The sequence below is a fragment of the Anabrus simplex genome, chromosome 2 (assembly GCF_040414725.1).
Source record: "Anabrus simplex isolate iqAnaSimp1 chromosome 2, ASM4041472v1, whole genome shotgun sequence".
NCBI lineage: Eukaryota > Metazoa > Arthropoda > Insecta > Orthoptera > Tettigoniidae > Anabrus > Anabrus simplex.
Genome location: NC_090266.1, coordinates 709,485,519 through 709,507,425, shown reverse-complemented (window position 1 = coordinate 709,507,425; position 21,907 = coordinate 709,485,519). Strand labels below are relative to the sequence as shown.

Sequence of the window (21,907 nt, the reverse complement as noted above, 5' to 3'; positions counted from 1 at the left end):
ATGGTGGGAGAATTGGAAACTACGGAAAACATCTTCAGGGCTGTCGACAGTGGGCTTTGAATCCACTATCTCCCGAATGCAAATTCACAGCTGCGCGCCCCTACCCGCACGGCCAACTCGCTCGGTATTTGGGTCAACTGACTAGTAATGATCAACATTCGGGATATTAGATTGCGTTGACATTGATAACCACCATTTCGTTTCAAAAATCTGACATACATTGGCCAGGATTGGAATCGTGACGCCATTGTCGAGAAGTCATTGACAGTGCCACTCGAATATCACGCCCTGCCTATGGGGTTCGAGCCCACCATCTCGCGAATTCATGCTTACCTCCCCACGTCCCATACTGCGCATTCAATCCTCCCAGTATGTTATTGTTTACACCTAAATCTGATCATTTTATATCTGCTAACTAGCAGTTACCCGCGGCTTCGCTCCAGTGGAGTTCGCAATTTGATAAAAGTAATCATTCCTCAGTACTGTACCGGGCGAGTTGGCCGTGCGGTTAGGGGCGCGAATCCCACTATCGGCAGCCCTGAAGATGGTTTTCCGTGGTTTCCCTTTTTCACACCAGGCAAATGCTGGGGCTGTACCTTAATTAAGGCCACGGCCGCTTCCTTCCCATTCCCAACCCTTTCCTCTCCCATCGTCGCCATAAGACCTATCTGTGTCGGTGCGACGTAAAGCAACTAGCAAAAGACACGTATGTTAACTTTCGAGGTGGAACGGCCATACTTAAGTACTAAACCTCTATCAAGCATCATGTATATTCGCTTCGTCACTAAATCGGCTAATCGCCGGAACAGAACATGTGTGAGTATCGGCAGCGTAGTGGTTCGAGTCCGGCATAAGGCACATTTTTGGAACAACGGAGGTGCTCCATTTTAGCGGGAATGCAATAATAATATAGTTTTAATGGTTTTTAGGGGTGCGCTCTGATTTGGCATCTTTCCCTTAAGGATGGGTGGGGGAAGATTTGGGAAGGAAATCGGCCATGGTCTTTTATTAAGGTACAGTTTCGGCATTCGCCTGGTGGTAAAAATGGGAAAACGAGAAAGACCGATTTCAGGACCGCCAGCATGGGATTCGAATCAACAACCTACCGAATCAAACGCACGCAAATAATAATCAACACCTACCAGGTCACAAAACAGCACTTATTCATTTCCTCACGATCTATTCCTATGCAGAGTACGCTGAATTGTTGCTAATTTAAGGAGAAAGTAGGTCGAATTAAAATGTATGCCACGTGCTCCGTAATGATAAAAGGTTAAATGAACACTGTGAAGTGGTCAACATTTCGAACACTTGTTACTCTGAATATGCAGGGTACTATACTTCATACCTACAGACCAACACGTCGTAGTCCAACCTGGTTACGTAACATCGGATAAAATGGTCCTTTTCAATGCCAAATAAAAATTCACTCTTTGTAACAACATGACATGCGGCCATATTACAGTCACTGTAAACGGCGTTTTCCGTGGTTTCGCACTTCTCCTACAGGTAAAATGCCGGGATGGTACCCAACTTAAGGCCACGGCCGCTTCCTTCCCTTTTCCTCGTCTATCCCTTACAAACTTCCTATCCCCCACCAAGGCCCATGTTCAGCATAGTAGGTGAGGCCGCCTGGGCGAGGTACTGGTCATCCTCCCAAGTTGTATCCCCCGACCTAATGTCTCACGCTCCAGGACACTGTCCTTGAGGCTGTAGAGGTGGGATCCCTCGCGGAGTCCGAGGAAAGAAACAAACCTGGAGGGTAAACAGATTAAGAAAGAAACAAAGAAAGAAATCATAGTTTAAATAATAGAAATAACACTACCGTTAATGATTTCTACCATATTCGCGAGCATTATATAAACGCTATAATTACTAATGTTTCTCGGATGACTGTGATATACGCGTTAGTTGGGTTACCTACTTCCGAAAAAAGTAAGGGGCTGGTGAACCATAGGGTATAAGGCCGTCAGCATATCTTTCATTGTTGTTATGAAGAAAAAGATACATCTAAGCTGCAAAACCGGCGTGATTATTGACTTCCGGGCAAAAAGGTGGCAGTATTTCTGAAACAACGCATTTTTTGAAGTGTTCACGAATTACTGCAATGAAATTGTACCGTGAATGGAGAAATGCTGCCACTGCAAACAACTGACGTGGCAACTGAGGAGCATAACGTGCTGTTGATGTAAGCGATGAGCATTAGCTGCGATATGGGTGAGAACAGACTGATATGCTACGTTTGGCAAGTTCACCTTCGTATTGTTACGAATAAAACTCCATCTGTTTCATTACTCTAATTTATTTCAGTATGACCTAATAAATGTACACACACATATTTAAACACATACAATTGTACCAGTTATGAATGGCCACACTTACTAATTTCAAGTCTATTCACAAGTCCCTATTCCATATGGCACCGCAGGCGGTCCGGTCCGTTGTTACCTGGGGACGGCTAATCCTTACTTTCACTTCCCTAAGTCCAGTCGACTCATACAGCAGCTGTGTGTAGACCGCTGGATTTGAACAGTGCCACTGGCTACACAACACAAGACGACTGTTCGTTGGTTCGACTCCACAGATAGTTGAGTAATTCACAGAGCCAAATACAGTGAACAAGTAAACAGCTCAACAGTATTCAACAGCAGGACAATACTCACAACAGCGAACATTAACACAGGTCCATTTACCTTCACACTCGGGATAGCGGCTTCCCTCTCTGAGCCTCAGTTCACAGAAATACGCTAACACACAATGCAGTCTTCCGTTCTTTCATCTCCACCTACTCACTGGTCTCTCCGACACCACAATAACAGCTCCTGGTTCAGACATCGATGGGACACTAGCGACAGCCAATGCCTCTGTCGCTCTCAGCAAAGCCACCGAACCCCAAGACATCGAGTCTCACACCGACTCCACCTCAGAGCCAAACTGTCACTCCGAGTCCAGCACTGACTGACTGTCAGCGGCTAGTCTCCCTTTTTATAGCTCGGCTGGAGTGAGCCAGAAATTTCGCGAGGAGGCTGGAGGCAGAATATTCCCGTTGAATATCCAAGAAACTCACAGGTAAGCCGGCCGACGAGAAACATACCCGGAAAGGTCGGCCACCCTATAAGCCGGCTGGGAGATCTCAGATCGTGTGAGTCTCTCGCCCTTTCCTGGAAGTACCGAAAGGGGCTACCATGGGGCTGACACGTAACAATATTGTACCAGGTGTGGGTACTAGTCCTATGCCTCTACGACAGTTCAACGAGCACTGTTGCTTACAGGGCTACGCAGCGAACATATGATCACTGTACCTATACTAACGAAAGTGCACCTGTGGAAAAGGCCTCTGTTTCCCGGGCAGTATCGGAATTGGACCTCCAATAATTGGCAGAGGTTTACCTTCTTTTCTGCTTCATCGAACGGATGGACGTTGGCGTGTCGTAAGAGAAACATGAGAGAACAAACACTCTTCAACAATTGCTGGCACCGAGCTCGATAGCTGCAGTCGCTTAAGTGCGGCCAGTATCCAGTAATCGGGGGATACTGGGTTCGAGACCCACTGTCAGCAGCCCTGAAGATGGTTTTCCGTGGTTTCCCAGTTTCACACCAGGCAAATGCTGGAGCTGTACCTTAATTAAAGCCACGGCCGCTTCCTTCCAATTCCTAGGCCTTTCCTATCCCATCGTCGCCATAGAACCTATCTGTGTCTGTGCGACGTAAAACAAATAGCAAAAAAATTGCTGGTGAATAGAAGCTAGTTGTGGCTGCATCATGGTCTGGGGAATATTTTCGTATCATTCTCTGGGTCCATTCATCCAAGTGAAAAGGAGCCTCCTGACCAATTTTGTTATGAATCCGTCCTTTTAGTTCACGTACACTGATGTATGCATATCGTCTTCCCTGGAGTGGTTAGCGTTTTCTAGTAAGACAATGCGACATGTCACATGGCAATAAATGGTCAACAGCTGTTTGAAATACACGACTATGACTTTTCAAGTGCTTCCTTGACCCCACCCGAGCTAATTCCCTGACTTGAACAGACTTGAACATCTATGGGACCACCTCATCATCGTGTTCGCTGTATTGATCCTCCGACAGACCCTCCATCAGCTGCGGTATGCGCTGCAGGCAGAATGGCTTGTATATCTGTGAAATCCTACCAGCACCTTAATGGGTGACCGTTCACTTCCTTATTAGCTGCAGTCCTCAGAAGCCCGGAGTCGATTCCGGATACTGCCAGATATTTACGATTAGTAGTAGGGGGTATGGGAAGACACTGCAGTTCACCTCCATTGGGAACGTGCCTCGAAAGCGCTGCACCACCTCGAACACCTCGAAGAACACGAGGTCACGAGTTTACTTTAAGGGTTTACTCCCAAACCGTCTAGTTGCTACCTGTGCTGTACATCGCGGTTACTCCTCACTGGTTGTGAATCTTTAAATTTCGATCTTTGCTATTCACTTCCCTCGAGGCATTCCTTTTTTAATTTTTCAGTAATGTACAAATTAGTATTTGAGGTAAGAGGGTAAACTGGCATAAGAGTTTTGATGTCATTGCAAAATTGTGGACTAGCCACTGTATGAAATGAATGAAAATCCACAGCCTGTTTCCAATCATTCAACCGGGTCAGGAATGGAATGAATGAAGCCCCATCTAGCGGCGAGGATAGAAATTGTGCCGGCTGCCGAAGCCTGTCGCACTCCCCTGGGGCAATGATTAATGAATCACTGATGAAATGAAATGATACTGAAGAGTGTTGCTGGAATGGAATATGACAGGGAAAACCGGAGTACCCCGAAAAAGAAACCTATCCCGCCTTCGCTTTTTCCAGCACAAATCTCACATGGAGTGACCGGGATTTGACCTACGGTACCCAGAGGTGAGAGGCCGGCGTGCTGCCGCCTGAACCACGAAGGCCCTCTCCTAGGAGAGGTATAGGTGAGGAATCTGTATGAGTCACTGCAGGTAGATCAGCTCAGATCAGGGAAGTGTTACAGTGGTGGAGCGGGGCAAGGGGAAAGGGACCAATAGGAAAAGGAATCGTAGAGCACAGGATAGGAAGATGAGGTGGAACAGGGTAGTGAGAGGGAAAAAAGGGAGGAGGAAGTGAGTTCTGTAGGCGTCAGGGAAATAAAGGGAGACCAGGAGTGGAGGTAATCTAATGAGGGCGGGGTTGAGCCTCTTGTCATGAGTGACTCATGTCAGGCATGTGGGGAAAGTATGTGGAGGGAAGAAAACCAGGGTAGAGCGTTATCCATAAATCACGTTAAGGCAGATGTTGGGGAAAATAGAAGGAAGGGTGGAGGGTAAGGAGAAGATTTTCCATGTTGGTACAAAAAAGGAGCTCAATAGCTGCAGTCGCTTAAGTGCGGCTAGTATCCATTATTCGGGAGATAGTGGGTTCGAACTCCACTGCCGGCAGCCCTCAAGATGGTTTTCCGTGGTTTCCCATTTTCACACCAGGCAAATACTTAGGCTGTACCTTAATTGATGCCACGTCCGCTTGCTTCTCACTCCTACCCCTCCCCTGTCCCATTCTCGCCATAAGAACTATCTGTGTCGGTGCGACGTAAAGCAACTTGTAAAATAAAAGGTACCAACAACGTAAGGCAAGCAGGAATTGGTACTAATAAAGTTGGAGATGTTTGGGATCCGGTAACGGCAGCATGGAAGAAGTTTAAGGAAGCAGATATTATCAGCAGGGTACTGTGGAGGAGAGATACTGGATAGAGGGTAATTGGGGATTTAAATGAGACTATAGGATTGGTACGTGGGAAATTGGGAGTGAGATTTGTAGATCCTAATGAGTGTGTAGGAGAGAGGGATCTACACTCAGATGGCCTTCACTTGAACCGCAATGGTATATATAAATTAGAAGGTAGTATATATTTGGAAGAGTTATAGAAAGGTACATTCAGGGAAACGGGGTGGACCAGGGAGCGGTGATGACATTATAGGAAGCATGAAGTCGAGTAAGGATGACACAAAATTGTTAGTAATAAGCTGTAGAAGTATTGTAAAGAAAGGAATAGAATTAAATAATATGATGTATATTTACCAGATATTGTACTATGAATTGAACCATGGCTGAGAAGTGATATTATGTAAGCGGAAATTTTCTCACGGAACTGGAGTGTATATCGTAGAGACAGGTATGAGGGGGAGTATTTACACTAGTGAAAGAAGAATTTGTAAGCTTAGAAAAAGTTAAGGATGAGGAACATGACATTCTAGGTGTAAGACTCATCTCTAAAGACAACAGGCAACTTAACGTTTTTGGGGTGTACACACTTGGCAAGGCTGGCGCTGGTGCTGATGCAGTATTATTTGATAAGATAATCAGCTATGTGGAGAACGACATGGAAAGGAATTTTATTGTAGCGGGTGGTCTGAACGTACGAAATGTTAACCGAGAAAGGAATGCGAACGACAGAAATCATGACTAGCAAATGGTGAATAAGTTAAAATGGGAAGGACAGTTGAATCAGAAAGTGATGGAACCAACTTTATTTTGCTTTTGCTTTACGTCGCACCGACACACATAGGTCTTATGCGACGATGGTGTAGGAAAGGCCTAGGAGTGGGAAGGAAGTGGCCGTGTCCTGAATTAAGGTACAGCCCCGGCATTTGCCTGGTGTGAAAATGGGAAACCACGGAAAACCATCTTCAGGGCTGCCGGCAGTGGGGTTCGAACCCACTATCTCCCGGATACAAGCTCACAGCTGCGCACCCCTAACCGCAGGGTCAACTCGCCCCGTGATGGAACCAACTAGAGGGAAAAATATCCTGGACGTGGTGCTGGTAAAACCAGATGAGCTCTATAGGGAAACTGAAGTGATAGATGGTATAAGTGATCATGAAGCTGTCTTTGTCAGAGTTAAAAATGAATTTGTTAGAAAAGAATGTTGTAAAAGTAGGACTATTAGCCAATACCATATGGCTGATAAGAGTGGAATGGGGACATTTAAAAAAATAATTTATAATCAATGGAAAATGGTAGATAAAAATGTAAACCATCTGTGGGATGGGTTTAAAGCAATTGTTTAAGTAGTGTAAAAACGGATATCTACATTTAAAAGTGGTAAGGAATAGTAAGGACCCACTATATAATAATAGGGAAAGAAAGGGATTAAAAATGAAATGCAGATTAGAAAGAAATAGAGTTAGGAATGGTTGCGGGAGTAAGGAGAGATTGAAGGAGCTCATTAGGAAACTGAATTCAGCGAAAACATCAGCTAAACATAACGTAACGGCAAACATAATTGGGAGCCACATGAATTTTAGGGAGCAATGGAAGTACATGGAACGACTTAAAGTCAGAAACAGGTTCCAGGGAGGACATTCCTGGGATCATTAATGAACACAGGGAGTGTATTTGCGAGGACTTACAGAAGGCAGAAGTATTCGATCAGCTATATATAAAGGTAGTTGTATATAGAGATAATAATCCTGATAGAGGAGGCGACTAATAATGACGAAATACTGAGATTTACCTATGATAATAAACATTTATGAAAGATACAAAAGTTGAAAGCTAGAAAGACAGCTGGGTTTGATAAGATTTCTGGGGATATATTAAAGGCTATGGGTTAGGATATAGTGCCATATCTGAAATGCTTATTTTATTATTGTTTGCATGAAGGAGCTATACCAAATTAATGGAGAGTTACAACAGTAACACCAGTGTACAGGAGGAAGGGTGACAAACATAAAGCGGAAAATTACAGTCCAGTCAGCTTGACATATGGTTTGTAAGCTCTGGTAAAGCATTTTATCTGATTACATTAGACACGTTTGCGAAATTACTGACTGGTTTAATAGAAGGCAGTTAGGGTTTAGGAAAGGTTACTCCACTGAAGCTCAAATTGTAGGATTCCAGCAAGACATGGCAGATATTTTAGATTCAGGAGGTCAAATGGACTGTATCACTATTGACCTATCCAAGGCTTTTGATAGGGTAGATCATGGGAGATTACTGAAAAAAATGAGGGGAAATGGATTAGACGAGAGAGTAATTGAAAGCGTGGATACATTTCTAGAAAACAGAACTCATAGAGTTAGAGTAGGTGAAGCGTTATCTGATCCTGTAATGATTAAGAGAGGGGTCCCGCAGGGCAGTGATTGGACCTCTATGTTTTCTTATATGTATAAATGATATGAGTAAAGCTCTGGAATCACAGATGAGGATGTTTGCAAATGATGTTACGCTGTATAGAGTAGTAAGCGAGTTGCATGATTGTGAGTGACTGCAGGGAGACTTAAACAATGTAGTGAGATGGACAGCAGACGATGGTATGTATGTAAAAGGGATGAAAAGTCAAGTTGAAAGTTTCATCAAGACGAAAAGTCCTCTCGGTTTTAATTATTGTGTTGATGGTGTGATAGTACCTCATGGGGAACAATGTAGGTACCAAGGTGTTAATACAAGGAATGATCTTCATTGGAGTAATAATATTAACGAAGTAGTTAAGAAAGGTTACAGATCTCTTCACACGGTTATGAGAGTATTTAAGGATGTAAAGGAGAGGGTGTATAAGTCTCTGGTAAGACCGTAGTTAGAGTATGGCTCCAGTGTTACTAAAATGTTGTTAACTTTGGGCTGGGAAGACTTGGGAGAAAGGAGACGAGATGCTCGGCGATATGGTATGTTTCGAGCTGTTAGTGTTGAGTTGGCGTGGAATGACATAAGTAGAAGGATAAACTTGAAGGAGCTTTTAAAGGTAGGAAAGATTATTATATGAAGATAAATTTGGAATTCGAGAGGACAGGTTGGGGAAAATATTCATTTATAGGATGAGAATTAAGGAATTGGAATAAATTATCAAGGGAAATGTTCGATAAATGTCTAAGTTCATTGAAAATATTTAAGGACAAGCTACGTAAACAATTATAAATAAATGTAAATATATGAGTTAATCAACTGATAGGGAATCTGCCACCTGGGCAACCAGCCTAAATGCAGAAGATAGATTGATTGATTGATTGATTGATTGATTGATTGATTGATTGATTGATTGATTGATTGATTGATTGATTGATTGATTGATTGATTGATTGATTGATTGATTGATTGATTGATTGATTGATTGATTGATTGATTGATTGATTGATTGATTGATTGATTGATTGATTGATTGATTGATACCTGGAATACATCGTGTGCTACAATTGTTTCTGGGTTTGATATCATATTTCTAATCTCAAGTCATTAACGACTTGTTTGGTAGACCCTTATCTAAATTGTGGCTATATTTTTCACAAAGTCGAGTGGAGGTTTTCAACAATGTTGTGATGCAACTTGAAGGTCAGCCTGTATCTATGTTAGGAACCTCAACAGCTATTGTAGAACTGAAACAAAAACTCTAAAATAGACGTAATGCTGTAGACTTACCGCTGGTAGTTCAAACAAAATTGAAAGAAACTGAAGAAGAAGGGTTAGTTTCTATCACCCATTTCAAGAAGTTTCGATTATCTGGAGCTGTACTTCTCCCTTTAGTGAAGTTGGTATCTTCGATTGGGTAAGGTTCCAATCTGTGAAAGTGGGACTACATACAGAGTTCCTTAGCTTTTTATTCGGAACATTTCCAGGAACAAATTTGCAACTCAGAACTCTTTGACGAGATTTCAAATGGCCGAGTACTTATTAATGTGGGTGAAATGAAAGAATGAAACACTGCTCGTACCAGGTTAGATTTAGAATGGGTAGAAATATTTAAATATTTTGAAGAACTGTGTATTCCTTTCAAGTGGATAGCTGGAATTGTAGAGTTCAGTTTGTGCCTTCTTGCCACAATTGCGCCAACTGAAAGAGTGTTCTCCATTATGGACAATTTGTCCACTGCTGAGACGTCTCAGCTATGAACATAAACTTTGAAACATTTACTAATCACTAAATATAATTTCACTTACACTTCTAGCGCATTTTATGACACAAATTTGGCAAATAGTAGATTTTTACGAGCTATACAAACAGAGGAAGAAAAGAGTACGTGCGAAAAGAAACAAATAAAATGATGAAGCAAAATTGAAATCCCATGTCCGATAATTTTATGTCCTTGAACTGTAAACTGTTTGTCAGTCTGATTGCTGGTAATTTTAAGTTTCATAATACTGAATGTTGACAGTGAAATTCCACAGCCTGGCTCCAGTTTCAAACGGGTCAGGAATGGAATGAATGAAGCCCCATCTAGCAGCGAGTATAGGAACTGTCTTGGCTGCCGAAGCCTGTAGCATTCCTCTGGGCAAAGATTAATGACTGCCAGATGAAATGATATTGGATAGTGTTGCTGGAATGAAATAGAATAGGGAAAACTGGAATATCCGGATAAAAACCTGTTCCCCTACGCTTTTTCCAGCACAAGTCTCACATGAAGTGACCGGGATATGAACCACGGAACCCAGCGGTGAGAGACCGGTTCACTGCTACCTGAGCGACATAGGAATTTTTTACAGTAAGACTCTGGATTCATTATCTGGCTCTTGTTAAAAAGATATGTACTTTACACTGCCTGATTTTCTGCTTTATGTTTCTCAAAATCTGGTCATCCTAATTTGACATCCACTAGGGGATAAGAAAGTAGGTATCTGCTACCCCTCAGCCAGTTCAGGAATTCGCCTTTTTGTGTGCAAGAACAAGGGTCAGACTTAAGCATGTAGCTGTAGTTATTAATTTTAGTGTAATGTTTTAGCTTCAGGGAATAAATGTAAATTTTAGTGTTAAGTTTAGTTTAGTTTAGTTCCTGACTACACAACACTCTATATATCTAAATTATAACTATTCCCTCAGATTATTCACTTCAACTAGCGATTTTTGGTTAAATTATTTGGAAATATCTAACTTCTTAACACCCAGCGCGTTTTAGATTTTTACGGTCACAATATATTAAAGTATATCGAAGAAAAATTCATGGTAATAATTCATATTGACTACTCACCTTAGAAAGAGCTGAGGGTGAACTTAGAGAGTCATTGAAATCACTCTCAAAATCAGGAGAATTATTTAGGGTTTTCATTTCATCAGATGAAGTTTTATGATTTTTGAATGCGTACTTCCGAGGTTTATTGTATTTGTAATTGCCATAATTGTTGTTAGATGCAGGTATACTCCAAATAACCTGATCAGTCGTCTCATTTCCCTGGAAAAACAGAAGGAACACAATGCATAATTCTTAATGGTTGTTGCTGCAAATAAAACAATATAAAAGAACCTCTCCTCTTTTAAAAAGAGGTGAAAATGAAATAAAATATTCAACTGACATGCATAGCTTCCTCCTCTGTTCTAAGGCACACATGTAAGAGAGCTATGTATCTGTCAAATAAGACAGAGTTCTAAATAGAACATAGTCAAAGTGTTGCAGATGAATGATCCTCCGAGCCCGGAGAAAAGGAGAAAGTTACGGTCAAATCAAATATAGGCACAGTCCTGCGCGGCTCCATAATACGATCTGCAGAGCTGGAGAACCACCGCAATGAAAGATATACAGTAATATATAGCGATTAGCGATCCCATCCTTCATATTGAGTGTTTATATCGAGCCAAAGATCGATACCCATACAGCTGCTGGTGATCTGGCAACCCTGTTTAGAACTGTGAACGACAGAATATTAGGAGAGCACACTTAACTACAGCTTTCTTCCGATAGGTGGCTAAGGGTCGCCCAGAAGGTTCTGTATGAACTGCACGCCTTGCAGTACGTCTGACCTATTCCCGTGACCATAGAGTTAGTAAATAATACACTAGACAGCGCTACCGTCCGTGAGAGAATCGCTGTAGCGAAGGAGCATGTTATAATCTCAGCTGTTTGGGAAAAACTCCCTCCATTGTACTCATCAGTGTAAACAGAGAACTTATAAAAGTGTGTGGATATTGATATGGTTTAATTTTTTTTTTTTTTTGCTAGTTGTTTTACGTCGCACCGACACATATAGGTCTTACGGCGACGATGGGACAGGAAAAGGCTAGGAGTGGGAAGGAAGCGGCCGTGGCTTTAATTAAGGTACAGCCCCAGCATTTGCCTGGTGTGAAAATGGGAAACCACGGAAAACCATTTTCAGGGCTGCCGATAGTGGGGTTCCAACCTACTATCTCCCGAATACTGGATACTGGGTTTAAAATTCTTACATGTCAACATTCTCAGATACTACAGTATAGTTGTGATGGTTCTGTTCAGTAGAAAGAAAGCCCAAATAGCTTAAATACAGTATAAGTGCGTGATAAAAGAGGATGGCTGTGATTAAGTAACACAATTCAATTTACTGTCCATGTTAAGTCTTCAAACAACGTACCTTATGATTGGGGGTGTGTATATTTTTCTGTCTTTGGTGTAAATGACCAGGACTTCATCAAAATTCTATCCAACGGCGAAAACATTCTCCCGTACGAAGCGAATGAGCGAGTTCTTAGGCCTACAAGTAATCATGACTATGTTTCTCCGAGTAGTGAATTCTTCCGAGTTAGGTAGTCATGAAATTGAAAACAGAAACGCAAGTACCATCAGATGATGTTCCCCCTCCATTAAGAAAGCCGGCTGCCAAAGATGTATGCAGGTCTCAGAACCTTTGTAAATATGTGTCGATAGATCAACATTTTTTCGATAAGTAGAAGAGGGGCTTTATTTTTTGTAACTTTTTAATTGTTGTTTTTTGTACAAGTCAGTTATTTATATTGTCGATGTCCCTCGAAATAGGGGTCTTACAAATTGAGATGAACGTCTACCTGTATTATTTCGGTACATTTTCGAGAACTTCACACTGATAGGACTTGGAGTAAAGCGTTTCCGCGGAGTCGGAGGACGGATTCAAACGAGCTCAGCTGACACTTTCCGTGTGCAATACGAATGCAGTTTTGTCTATTACACTTACTGCAATGGACTGGGCGTCACAGAGCAGAACCACCAACATTATTGAGCACGAGCCACCACTGGGCACAGTCATAGACATGTTTAATCACTGTCTCACTCAACCCCTGTCCCACTTCGCCTAAACAACCAATCTCTTGAATCTTTCACGTTTGCAGATAGTTAAAAACTTTACTCTATCGTCACAGAATAATTATTTCCTTCAAGTACCTAACAGTTTATGAAATTCTCTCCCGCATTTCTATGAGGAAGTGTTGATAATTTTTTGTAACTTTTCACTGAAATTGGCAACAAACACAACGACATGTGTTGTTGTTTCTGCCAATTGCTTGTAATATAATTAAGAGATGACTATGTGCACTTTATTGTCCTGATTTTGGACTTGCGAAATTAGTGTGCTTGTGTATTCAAACGCAAATCATGTGGCTGGGTAACTTTAGAGTTTAATGGTCATACATGGACTTAAAATTGACATTGTAAAATCGCTCTTTGGGACGGAATGTGTTTGCACTCGGTGTGAGCCGTGTAACTGAGAGTTTGCATTCGGGGGATGGTTATTTCGAAACTTACCATAGGTAGCCCTGAAGATGTTTTTCCGTGGTATCCCACTGTCACACTATGAAAATTCTGAAGCTGTGCGTTAATTGGGGCCATGGTCTCCTCCTTGCCAGTATAATCCCTTCACAGCATCGTCTCCGAAAACCTAGTTAAGTTACTGCGACGTTAAACCGCTAGCAAAAATGAATATCTCTTTTGCAAGGGAAAACGTATTTTCAGAGGAATACATCAAAGAGACTAAATATTAGACAGAAATCTGTGAGTAATGTTCAGATGAAACGTGATATGGGCAAAGTTTACATATCAGACAAAGTGTATGCACATGGCAAGTTTTAAAAGTTGTTAGGAATTGCTGTAATATGACAACTTGGTAAATATAATGTAATCATTTGACCATTACTATTGTACAGAGTTATTCGCAAATAACTCATGAACCGTTAAAGATGTCGACATTCTGTTTTCATTTTCAGTAATGATACAAAGGCGATCAAATCAAACTTGCAGTACTTTACTGGGGTGTCAATATCTGCTGAGATAACGCTGCTAACACTGGCATTTTACTTACGAACATTGCAAATTCAGCGCTGTGATTAGTTTGGAAATTTGACAATTACTTCTCGATAAAATTGATTGTATGTAAAGGGGCTTCAATTTCCAGCTGTTCGTCGCAAATCACAAACCAGGCGACCAAAAGACACGCGATGTATGAAATTTGTTGGTGTCAGAACTACTTCACATTCTGTCATTGTTTGCTTCCGACTGAGTTAAGATTCTGCCAGTTAATTTAAATCGATGTCCGGCTCCGCGACTAACTGGTTAGCCTTCTGGCCTTTGTTTCAAAGGGCCTTGAATTCGATTCCCGGGCACACGCCATGTTTATTATTTACAGATTCAGAGTTATTGACGAACAGACAGGTCTTATGGCGACGATGGTATAGGGAAGGGCTAGGAGTTGGTATGAAGTGGTCGTGGCCTTAATTAAGGTCCAGCTCCACCATTTTCCTTGTATGAAAATGGGAAACCACGTCTTCAGGGCTTCCGACAGTGGGGCTCGAACCCACTATCTCCCGAGAGCAAGCTTCCAGCTACGCGCCTCTATCTGCACGGTCATCTTGCTCAGTAATCACCTTCTCCTGACAGGTACTATATGTATTCGCTCTACTGTGCCTGTAAATAAACATGGTTACATTACTGAAAGTACCCCTTGTGGGTGGAGGACGCAGACGAAGAACACACTCACAGCATCCCCTGCCTTTCGTAAGAAGCGACTAAAAGGGGCGACTAAGGGATGATATAATTAGAACCATGAGACTCAGTGTGATTATCACCATCACGCGGGGAAAACCACAGGTCGCCTTTACTTGCGAGTAGTACCACTATGTTAGGTACGTAATAGATCTTGACTAGTAGCAGAAAAGAGTGGTTCACCGTGGGTTTACAGCATCTGTGATTAGTACCACTATATGCAGAACATCACGGGTTTACGTTGCCTGTTTCAATGGTGGCCTCTCACCGCTGGGTTCCGTGGTTCGAATTCCGGTCACTCAATATGAGATTTGTGCTGGACAAAGCGGAGGCGGGACAGGTTTATTCCGGGTACTCCGGTTTTCCCTGTCATATTTCATTCCAGCAACACTCTCCAATATCATTTGATTTCATCTGTCATTCATTAATCATTGCCCAGAGGAGTGGGACAGGCTTCGGCAGCCGGCACAATTCCTATTATCGCCGCTAGATGGGGGCTTAATTCATTTCATTCCTGACCCGGTCGAATGACTGGAAACAGGCTGTGGCTTTTCATTTTTTAAACACACGAACCGTTCTGGATGTTGACTGTGATTAGTAGCCTACAAACTATGTGCGGAACATCACGGGATAGTACGAGTCCCTGTGGTCAGTACACCTACGTGAGGAACACCATGGGCTTGCGTTGCCTATGAGTGGCGCCATTATGCCAGAAACACCATAGGTCTGCGTTACCTGTGCGACGTACAATACTTGTGAGTAGTACCATAAAGTGCGGTACACCGTCAGTCTGCACTACATCTGGTTAGTACCGCAAGATGAGAAATACCATGGTTCTATTTTCCCAGTGATAAGTACCATTATGAACGGCTGTTGACTTGGATTTTGGACCCCATTGGATAACAAGCATCATCGATTCAAGATTGTGCTTTGGAAGTAGTCCCTTGGTCAGAAACAGTATTGATTTAAGATAGTTTCTGGGAAGGTGGGGCATTGCGGGTCGGATCCACTCATTGTGTTTAAGTTCATAATCATTGTTCATTGTCTTCTTTTTGAATTCTAGTCAGTGGATCGATTTTGGATTCATTTTTAACTCTCAATGTTGTGAGTTGGATCCGCTGATTATTTTAAATTCATATGCATTCATGCATTCCTCATCATCACCTTTTGAATTCCGGTCAGTGGATGAATCTTGGACTTTTAAATTATCATTACATTTCGTCTCATTTCTTACCATTAGGGGCCGATGACCTAGATGTTAGGCCGTTTTAAACAACTATCATCATAATCATCAGTGAAGACAGAATATCGATATCTCTAACGGTTCAATAGTAATGAGGTGAATATTTTAGCCGAAAAACCCTGTACTTGGACCTGGATTTCTAATAATTTTTATAGACATAACTTTGCATCCTCCATCAGATGTAGTCAGTCTTATTCTGCAATATGCCCATAGGTATACGAACACCACCAAATGCTTGGCTTCATTAAGAGCACTTGGTACTGAATCTGTGACCATGAAGTTTTATATCAAACCGAGAGGTGTGGCTTTATGTGAATAAACTGTAAAATTTAGCAACATGTTTATTCCCACATTATGATCAACTACATGCTGTAGGATCATTTAATGCAATCATGCAATAAATGATACGAGAGTTGTAAACGAAGTAGTAGAAATATTTATAGAACGCAATATTTGTTTAACTAATAAGTACAATCGCATCACATTCCTTCCATGTAGTCACCCTAAAATTCTATTATCTTTTACCAAATGTCGGGAAGCCATTCAGATACGTTGGCAAGGCGTCCTCTCTTGATGGCAGCGACAGAGTGCCATACAGTTGCCACGTCAGGAAATCGGTGGCCTCGGAGGGTTTTTTTTACTTCGGAAACAGGTCGAAGTCACGACGATTCATGTCTGGTGAGTACGGAGGGTGTTCCAAGACCTCCCACTGCCCCCGATGCAATAAGAGCTTGATTGTGTTTGTGCCATGACAACGTGCGTATTCATGCAACATGATAGGGTGATCGTCTCGCAATAAACATGGATGTTTGCGCCGCATAGCCGGGTGCAGATGTCGCTGCAGAAATCGGCAATAGCAGTCACTGTTGAAGGTTTCTCCGCCAGGCACGGCATGCGTAAGAATAACGCCCTCATAGTCGTATGCTTCAATCTATATAAACTTCACCCAGCTGGGTTCCTGTCGAAATTTCTGTAGACGTGGTGAAGTGGGTGACGCCATTCATCCGATTGACGCTTTAATTCAGGCTCATAGGCTCGTGCCCACGTCTCGTCAACGGCGGCAATACGCCGCAAGAATACGTCTCCCTCGTTGCGGTATCTGTTCAGGGGTATGCTAGCCAGTGCATACCAGTGCATATCAGTGCCATTTCTGTACGTCGGTGAGTTGATGTTGAACCCAAAGGGACGCAGTTTCCCTCATCTTTCGCCAGTATATGCCACAACATTTGATGACTGAGATCAACCTCTACGTATAATTCCCGGACCGTACATCGATGGTCTACGGATACGAGACCATTCACGATGTCAATCTGATCTTGAGGAATGCACCTGTGCGGTGCAAATCCGCAGTCTCACTCCGACCCGCACGAAACGCCTTGACCCATCGTGCAACCGTCCTATACAGTAATGCATTCTCGCAGCAGGCTTCACGTAATCCTGGATAACATTCTGATACATTTTTGATACGGGCAACGTCGATTTTAATCCACGAACGCTGATCACCTTTTGAAAACATGCTTTAGAGCGGTAAAAACGCAAATTCACTTCAATGCTACACAGCAACAACACTTCCAACTGGATGCCCGTCAAATGAACACTACACATCGACAACAGTTCCACCTGATCGCTCCCATATCCTCTTTACACATGTCCGATGTCCTCCGAGTGTCTGGACCACGTTGTCATTACTTTATTTACATCCCTCGTATATTGGTGAGAATTCTGTGAAAAAGAAAAGTGGACGGAACGCATAAAATATGATAAGATCTCTTTTTCCTGAGCGAACGCAGAGAGCTTGTGTGCCCCTGAAACTTAACAGATCTTGAAGCAAGAAGAGAGTCAAACATCAGTAACTTTCATAAAGTTACGTAGAATACTGTGAATCTTTATAAGTTTACAAATGAGCCATGTTATTCGATTTGCGTCGTCAGACTGTAAGAACAGCCTTCCGAACCTAAGGTGGCGGGATCGATACCAGCAGTCCGGGAATATCTGAAGATGCTCAGTTACGCCTTTTACTGCCACGTAAACGAACTCCCACGGAACGAAATTCTGGTGCCTCGACGTCCGACGTCAGTGTGCCGTAAAACTAATGACTTCATTACTGATTTCTGTGGCTAATGAAAATCTTAACAAAATTTCTCGTTATAGTTCTTTATGATTTTCCGACATTTTAAATTTATCTTGTAATCATTTGGAATATACTGGACTATTAACTGTCTAACTGCTTTGCATTTATGCGTTTCTTTTAATAATATTGTGCCAACTGTAAGGCCTCTTCCTAGTGGTAGGCAACACCTTAAACGTCTGAGTATAGTGAAGTCTTGCGAAGACAAACTGAACTTCCATAAAACTACATAATTTCGAAGATTGTTAACTGATATCACTACTTTGGTTTGGGGAGCCAACTAGAGAATTCGGAATGAACTCTCTTTATTAGAGAATTGTAATTGTTAGGGGTTGGCACTCTCTGAGTTATTTTTTCTGTTCTAGAGTTGCCCTTTCTGTAATTTCAAATTTAAATCAATCATAGCCCTGCTGGCCAATATAAATAAGATCGATATTGCGATATTGAACCTTCAGTACTTATTATAGTTGGTGCATCGACTCGTGAGGATGTCCCTCACTTCAGGCAACAGGTGAGGTGGGACAACATATAAGGTAGGCGGCTAACTAGTCCTATCATGTCCCGTGGTTTCCCATTTTCACACCAGCAAATGCTGGGGCTGTACCTTAATTAAGGCCACGGCCGCTTCCTTCCCAGTCTCAGCCATTCCCTGTCCCATCGTCGCCATAAGACCTATCTGTGTCGGTGCGACGTAAAGCAACTACCAAAAAAAATGTCCTATCATGTCAACTACCGTTTGACGGCGGGAAGATACCAGCGTTCCCTTCTAACATGTAACTGTTAGGGTTGTACCGCGGATGCTTTGTTTTAGTGTGTGGTTTTCTAACTTAACAACTTACTTTCGTTAAATGTAGGTGTCTAGGTTTTCTGGCTACGAATGTAACGACCCGAACGTATGTAATTTCGTAAGGAAGCCCGAGTTTGGACCCTCGTTTATCTTGTTCATATTTGAGCTCTTAAAACCAAGATTTTTCAAATCCTATGTTAATTTCACCTTGCTTAGTCATAGGGTGGTATGAATTATCCACTACTTCACAGGGCTTTAGCCCAGCTAAGTTTTATTGAGATCATGTCACGGGATTGCTTGAGTGGATTCAGAATCCCCTTCCCTTGTGTTTGGCCTATTTTTCGTTGAACTCTACCTTTCATTTTCTCTAGATCTATGGAGTATGAGCTTCTAATCCTGTTTCTTCTGGATTCTTCTTATACAAGTTCTGATTTTGGTGCATGTGTGTGAAATACTGGGCAGCGAGTGTCGGAGGTACGAAAGCTTATAAGCCCTTAAGGTTTACCTTTTCCCTCTGGGAATGTATTAAGTAGGTGCCCTGATGTAGGTACTAGGCTCTTAGGGTCGTGATGATTGGAAGTTCGATCTTCCTGAGGAGTGTAAATTAAAACTGCATCTATCAAGTGGAAGCTCCTTCTTCCTGGTTATGCAATATACTAAAGATTTGTCTTACCATGGTAAAGGCTAATAAGACTTGAGAACTGAGAGCTCATTCTCCCCGGTTATTAATGAAGCTCTAAGGCTTGAATTGTAAACTTATTGCGACTTATTACTGTTAAAACATTTATGAATTGTTATTATTGTTATCCATTGTTTTATATTGTTAATTATTATTGTTATTGGTGAATGTTGAGAAGAGAAATAAAGAAGAGACGTTTAGGAAATACACCCAAAATTTAAAGTTTTCTCTTGTGGTCACTTTGTACAGGATGCTAGGCCCTACCGCTTCTTACCCTCTACTTGTTGAATAATAATAATAATAATAATAATAATAATAATAATAATAATAATAATAATAATAATAATAATAATAATAATCATAATAATAATAACAATAATAATAATAATAATAATATTGTCATTGCTTATACGTACCATTAACTACTTTTACGGTTTTCGCGGATTCCTTCCTTTACAAATGATCTAATTTGTTCTCTTAAAACAACTTACAATGTGAATCAACAGCTATAAGACCACCAATTTCGTTCTTTTTTGATTAGTGTTATCTTGCGTGTTCGTGGTTGTTTTATTTATATTTAAGAGTGTGATTTGCATAAAAAATAAACAGATATGTTTTCGAGGGTTAGTGCCATTGACTCTTGTTTTACAAGAGAACGGTCCTTTAAATTTAACAGCCTGCCTACCAGTTCGAACTTTTCGTGTGAATAGCGGTAGCACAGCTGGGGTAGTGGTCAGCGTCCCTGACGTCCACGCGGGTGTCTTCGAGGAGTGCCAACACCTGATTTTGCCTTTTCCTTTTCTTCTCTCTTTTCACTTTCTGTAATTGACTTCAAAAATCGTTGTTACTGACGAGTACTAATTTTTGTTACAAAATATGCGGAATAATATTCCAATAATTACAAAATAAAGGTGTGTCCGCGTTTTAATAAATATCTAATTAATAATGTATTTGTTTGCAGATAGTACACTCATGTTCGTAAGTAAAGGGATCTCCGAGATCCCCGCAGAAATATGGGACATTGTGATAATGTGTGCACTAAGAGGTGACCTGACAACAATTTGACTCGTGACACATGTTACGGTTACGAGGTATACAGAAAAACTAGACATGAACAATGGGTGGCACTGACCGTGTGTGGTGACATACAGAACGTCAATACGTGGTGTGATGACCTGGCGTGGCAATGCAAGGTGCAAAACGGCTCCCCATACTATGGATCGTTCAGCATGGCTCGTGCTAACGCATCCCATTGCCAGACAAGCGCCCTTTGGAGGTCAACAATGGTCCGTGGTAGCGGTATGTGGGCTGCAAACCTTCGGCCTAGAGCGTCCCATGCATGTTCAATAGGATTTATTTCCGGAGAGTTATCTGGCCATTCTAGACGTGTGATGTCCTCATACTTCAGGTACTCGTCCACCTGGCCAGTCCTGTGCGGGTGACCATTATCATTCATTAGATGGAATCTTTACCCACGTGCTCCACTATCATGTCGCACATACTATTGCAGGCTGTCATCGCTATAGGTTCCTAACACAATGTCTCCCCAGACGAGAACACCGGCGCCGCCATATCGGCCCTTTCCACAATATGGGAAGGGTTGTAGTGTGTCCCACAGAAGAACCACATGAACAGACGTATACAATCACTCTCCACGCTACACTGTGACTCATCCGTGATCAGGACACTACCCCCTCTATATTTCCTGGCTCCACTCACGGTGGGAAAGACGACGAGCCACGCGGTGTTTATGTGAGAGGAATGCATCTGGCGGATCGCTGAGCATACAGAGCAACCTCTCGAAGCCCACGATACACAGTCGTGACGCAGAGGCTGTTGCGATTTCTCTAGCCAGTGCAGGTGCTGTGCTGGTTGAACGTCTTCGGGTACTTAAGGCAAGATAACGATTCTGTCCCTGGGTTGTAGCACGTGGTCAACTTTGCACGAATTGCCATTGAATGGTTCTTACCTCCAAAGCCATGAAATGAAGCTACGGGTAGTATTCATCTCCTGGCCCACCTGGCGTGACTGTAGCCGGCCTCTATTCTGTCGATGATCCAACTGCGCGTAATGTCATCCAAATGTGTTCTCTGTGCCATTCTGCTTCACTACGACTCGAATACTATGTGCCTAACGCACACAACACGCAGCGAAAACCGCTGTACCGAAGACCTCTGCCAACACCGACTGTTTCAGACACACTGATCGTACTTAGCTGCCAGATTTGTCACCTGTTTTCGAGTTGTCCAGTTAAAGTTTAAACCCCACACCATCTCCATGACGAAATGATTTCTCTTGGATCTCGAAGATCCCTTAACTTATAGACATTTTTTCCATTATCTTACAATCCTCATTGATTTATCCTGTGTAAAATGAAAATGTATTATGAAACTGCCAAATAAAGGTATGGCAAACTTG

General features: G+C 42.2%; 1 protein-coding gene across 1 annotated transcript in view; it reads right to left on the bottom strand.

Annotated features, from left to right (window-relative positions):
- LOC136863056 (neprilysin-4) overlaps window positions 1-21,907 on the bottom strand; it is a 187,023-nt gene that overhangs the window by 118,909 nt on the left and 46,207 nt on the right. Inside the window, exon 4 of the mRNA XM_067139384.2 lies at window positions 10,927-11,127. Coding sequence (XP_066995485.2) covers window positions 10,927-11,127 — 201 coding nt within the window. The remainder of the gene's footprint in view (window positions 1-10,926; window positions 11,128-21,907) is intronic.